This window comes from Dermacentor silvarum, chromosome 10, assembly GCF_013339745.2.
Source record: "Dermacentor silvarum isolate Dsil-2018 chromosome 10, BIME_Dsil_1.4, whole genome shotgun sequence".
NCBI lineage: Eukaryota > Metazoa > Arthropoda > Arachnida > Ixodida > Ixodidae > Dermacentor > Dermacentor silvarum.
In genome coordinates this window covers 48293458-48297996 of record NC_051163.1, presented here as the reverse complement: position 1 = coordinate 48297996, position 4539 = coordinate 48293458, and the positions used below count along the sequence as shown (strand labels likewise).

Here is a 4539-nt window from a genome sequence, read left to right as displayed (position 1 = left end):
TACACGCAGTAAGTTCTTCAACCGGTTTGATGCCATATCAACGCTACTGAAGCGATGAATACTCACTCCTGGGGAGTGCGATCGCACAGCCATTTGCTTATCCATGTCTGGTGGTTTGTCTCGGGCTCATAGAAAAGGCAGTGGACACACAAAGATAAGCAACTTTATCACACCGGGGCTCAAGCGCAAACTCGGCGACCACAATACGATTAAACGTAAAGAATTTAACATAGACATTTTTTTGCATTTTATCCAATTAGGAATACTGTAGTGACTTGCTCTGCCAAATCAAGTCGGTGTCAGTGTATTTCGCAGCAAGCAGCTGCCACTGCACCTGATATATCGCGTAGAAGAAAGAAAGAAAAGCGTGAGTATTTCCTTTAAAGAAGATACACTGTATATTTGATATTCAGTCGTGAATTCACTTCCTTTATGATAGTGGCGTAAGAATTATTAATAGAACAGAAACATGAGCACAAACAGGCATCCTGGGCTGACAATCGTCGCCTTTTTCGCATCCACCCAAAGACATCTGTTCGCATCAATCAGAGGTTCACGGCCATAATAAACTATGTGTACATCGTCACGTTTGCACGTGTATCATGTGCTTCACTCTTCAAATCAATTAAAATGCAGTAAGGTCATGCAGTTTGTGACAGCTGGCAAATAAAACACCACGACTGAATTGTCAAGAAAAGCTTGTACTGCAGTTCATTCAGTGAGGGAAGCTCCGTGTTTCATGAAGTTGTAACGTGTAAGTAGCATCTAAATACTTGTATCACACCGGAACACGCAAAAAAAGTAAACGAGGTATTTATATTTCCATACCTCCACTGTAACTGAACAACTTCAAACCCATCCTTATAATATTGTCTTTCATCTCGTTCCATAGTTTCTATTTTCAAGATTTGGTTCGATAAATTGACCTGCAACAAATAAACGGGCAAATTTTGTAGGCGTGCCAAGCTTATATAGCCTAAGCATCACTGTTTTGGCACCCTGTTCAAACAGAAGCTTGCAGGCTTTCGTAATACAGCACAGTGTTACCAAACCTGCTCTGCAGCTGTCACGCTATTCCGAAAAAAAAAAAAATATTCTTAGCAGGCAACGTGAGGAGGAAGGCCGAAAAAACACAGAGATACAGGAACATTTGAGAAACCCCTGCTCCAATCTATCATGCGCATCAAGACAACGCAATGCTAGTGTGAACATCTTGTGTTTAAACATAAGCTAACATTCCCGACACGCATGTGTCACTGTCGCGCCCTTACATTTTAGCGAGCCACAAGAGTACCGGATCCAAATGGTGTCGCGGCCTGGTCCCGGTTTTCAGCGTGGTTCACCACTCTGATGCCGATGCCATCGGCTTGCCTACTGCGACTCAACGCACAAACGCACGACACGGTCACTTCGATGGTGTCATTCCGGAACGCGCCGTTTCTCGCTCGAAACACGACGGCCAGCTGTTCCTTGATTTCGTGGCAGCGGAAGTCCCCCAGAGGACTGCAAAGGAGACCGGGGCACTTGCAGCTGACGGTTGGTATCCGGGACGGGAACCGGTTCGAGTCGACGTCGACGATTCGCGTGAACGTGCAGCTCGCGCGGTCACCGATGTTCGAAGACTCGCCGTCCGGTATGCAAGCCTCGATGGACGCTCTGGGACGCGTGTTCGCCGAATTCGTTACGGAGACACCGTTCAGCAGGAGGCAGCCGATGAGGAAGACGAACGTTGCAGCTACTGCCCGCATCATCGCTGTCTGAATGCTTTCACTCTTGCCGACGCGTCGATGACTCGTTGGTATAGCTGCGTAAATCGTCTTAGGGCTTGCTCAGGTGTTCGAAGGTCAAGTCAACCCTGTCAGCCGGTATGAAGCGAAGTTCGTTTATTCGAATAAGTGAGTGCCTGCGAATCCTTTAGAAGAGCGCTAAATTTTATCCGGATTTTGTAAAGCGTAAGCAAATTAGAACGGATGGTGCACGCAAGGAGACTGTACCGAAGACTTGTTGCACACTTTGTCTCCTGCCAAGACGTCTGCCTGTTCTCTGGTGCACGATGCGGTCTTTCAATGCAGCCACGCGCGGAATAGTCGCACAGACACGCAGACGAAAGATGTCTGGCAGTGGCTCGTCGTTTAAAACCGGCGAGCCGAAAAAAGAACTGCTCTGAAAGGCTGAGTAGCTCACGCACGTTCAGAGAATGGAGGACCCTTTGACGCCAGCGATGACTTCCGCTCTTTTTATGCGCGAATAGACGCCAGCCGCTGCTTGCTTATCGCAACCTCTACGCGATGTTATGCAGGCGCGGCGTGGTAGAATGAAGAACGCGTGTGCTCGTGTTTGTAGAGAGGAGGGGGGTGGCGACAAGCAGTGGCTTCGGGGCACGTAACATGACGCCCCCCGCAGCCATCGACGCGGCGCTTCCACGAAGGATGAGTCGTGTTTGCGGGACCGTAACTTGACATTTCTAAGAAAAGAAGAAAAGAAACAATGCAAGCTCGAGTTAATATTTGCTTATACTCGCGGAGAATTTTCTGTGGCTATGAAGGGAAAGCTACGGGCGCGTGGCTGCTGCGCATGCGTCATCGTGCCAAGTAGTGCGGCAGCGCTTGACAGTGCTTTTGGTTGCTCGGAATGGACGCCGAATCGACGTAGCTTCCACATGCGGCGGTCTCGCGTTTGGCGCGACGCGGAAGACAAAAGCCGCAAAATAAGTAAATTTTTTACAATCAGCACTGTGTTTTGTCATATTTTACTGTTGCTAATAAGGTGTCTATGTTTTCTCTTCCCCAGCCTAAACTAACGTGGATTAAAACGCGGGACTCTATTCAAAAGCACCCTCACTTGTGCGCGATTTGCCTCCGTCGCTTTTCCTTCATTGCCACAGAAAGTTCTCCGCGAGTACAGTTTTTTTTTTTCGAACGTTTCATGCAGCGACCTTGCCTTCAAAGCATTGAGGGTGTTCCAAGAAACAAGTTGCCCAACGTTAGCGTAGTTGTGCTTATGCCATCAGGTTGATATAAATAAGCACAACGATCGCACGTGCAGTCATCAGAAGCGGAACGGCCGCCGCTGACTGCTGATGAGCGATTTGTGAGCAGATGCTTGTATTGCTTAATGTCTGTTACGAAAAAAAAATGTTAGCGCGCCCTTATTGCGAGCGTTTTCACCGATCACGCAAAGTCTTAATGAAGGAGTGTTCACGAATAAAATAAATCACAATGAGGGGAATAGAGAGGAGGTAACAATACAAAAATAGCATTATTAGGAGCAGCAGTTCGCCCTTCCACTTCGAGAAGATGGATGATAAACGAAGCTTGTCCCTCTGTATACCTAACTGTCCCCTTTGCCATCAACGTTATGTGTACTGAAATGTGCCCTTCTGGTTAGCGAGATATGCATTGTGTGGATACTGGTGTTATCAATGAAGACAAGTTGGCAGAGAAACACGTGTTTATCGAACGTCGGAAATTTCACCGGTCAGTTTTTGGCAAGTGAGCCGAGTAGCATTGTGATAGCTGTGGTATACTGCAAGGAGTTCGGTCATTACGGGTGATGGCCGTTACGGTCATCATCACTGATGAGGGACAAGTTGTCGAACCACAAACACTTGCATTCCATGCCTCGAGTTCGCTTGGTGGCGTGGTTAGCAGCATCCGTCCTCCAATGCCGCTTGCTATTCTTCAAAATGAAATTGCTTCAAAATAAATCTGATTGTCAGGTAAGACAATAAATGGTTCATATCGCCTTAAGGCGGCGGTCCCACTCCGGCGGCACGAGCCCCCCGTTTTCAGTACTTTTGGAGCAACCGTGGCGGCTCTTCTACTTAAGATATGAAGTTGTCGTATAAACCATAAAAAGCTTACTTCTTGTAGATTCCAACTATATATAATATAAGGAAATTGATTAATGTGATTTAGAAATAAATGCTCAAGAACAAGCATGAGATACATGGTTTTTGCAAACTGTGTCTCAGTTGTGACCATATTTAGAAGAAACTACCGCACTTACTGCATTGCGGCTTGCTCTGTAGCTTTAGGACATATTTATCTAGTTCCTAGACGTAGCAAATTAATTTTTAATTTTTACTTTTTGGATAATTCGCTTTTGAAAATTGCCAAATATTTCAATCTTCTGTTGTAAACAGCCCGGAAACTACATGCTCAAGGAAGCTAAATTTTGGATAAAGTAGAGTTCAAGGAATTTCCATTTAGGACACAAAATTTCATTCATGTAACTTTATTAGTTTTAAAGCGCAGCTTCGCAGCTTTATTACCTTCCCGCAACAATGGGCAAAAATAAAACCAGAATTCTAAATATTGCTTATTTTCGGCCGCATTATTAGAAAAACAAATAAAGTTACATGACTGAAATTTTGGGTCCTAAATGGAAATTCCTTGAACTCTACTTTAACCAAAATTTAGCTTCCTTGAGCATATAGTTGCCGGGCTGTTTACAACAGAAGATTGCAATATTTAGAAATTTTCAAAAGCGAATTATCCAAAAAGTAAAAATTAAAAATTAATTTGCTACGTCTAGGAA

At 45.2% G+C, this 4539-nt stretch overlaps 1 protein-coding gene across 1 annotated transcript; it reads right to left on the bottom strand.

The window, feature by feature from the left end:
• Nucleotides 1-685: 685 nt before the first annotated feature.
• On the bottom strand, nt 686-2213 carry LOC125940767 (uncharacterized). Its single transcript, XM_049657311.1, has one exon. It carries the CDS (start codon nt 1749-1751, stop codon nt 1275-1277), a length of 477 nt encoding a protein of 158 aa, XP_049513268.1. The 5' UTR covers nt 1752-2213; the 3' UTR covers nt 686-1274.
• Nucleotides 2214-4539: the final 2326 nt, after the last annotated feature.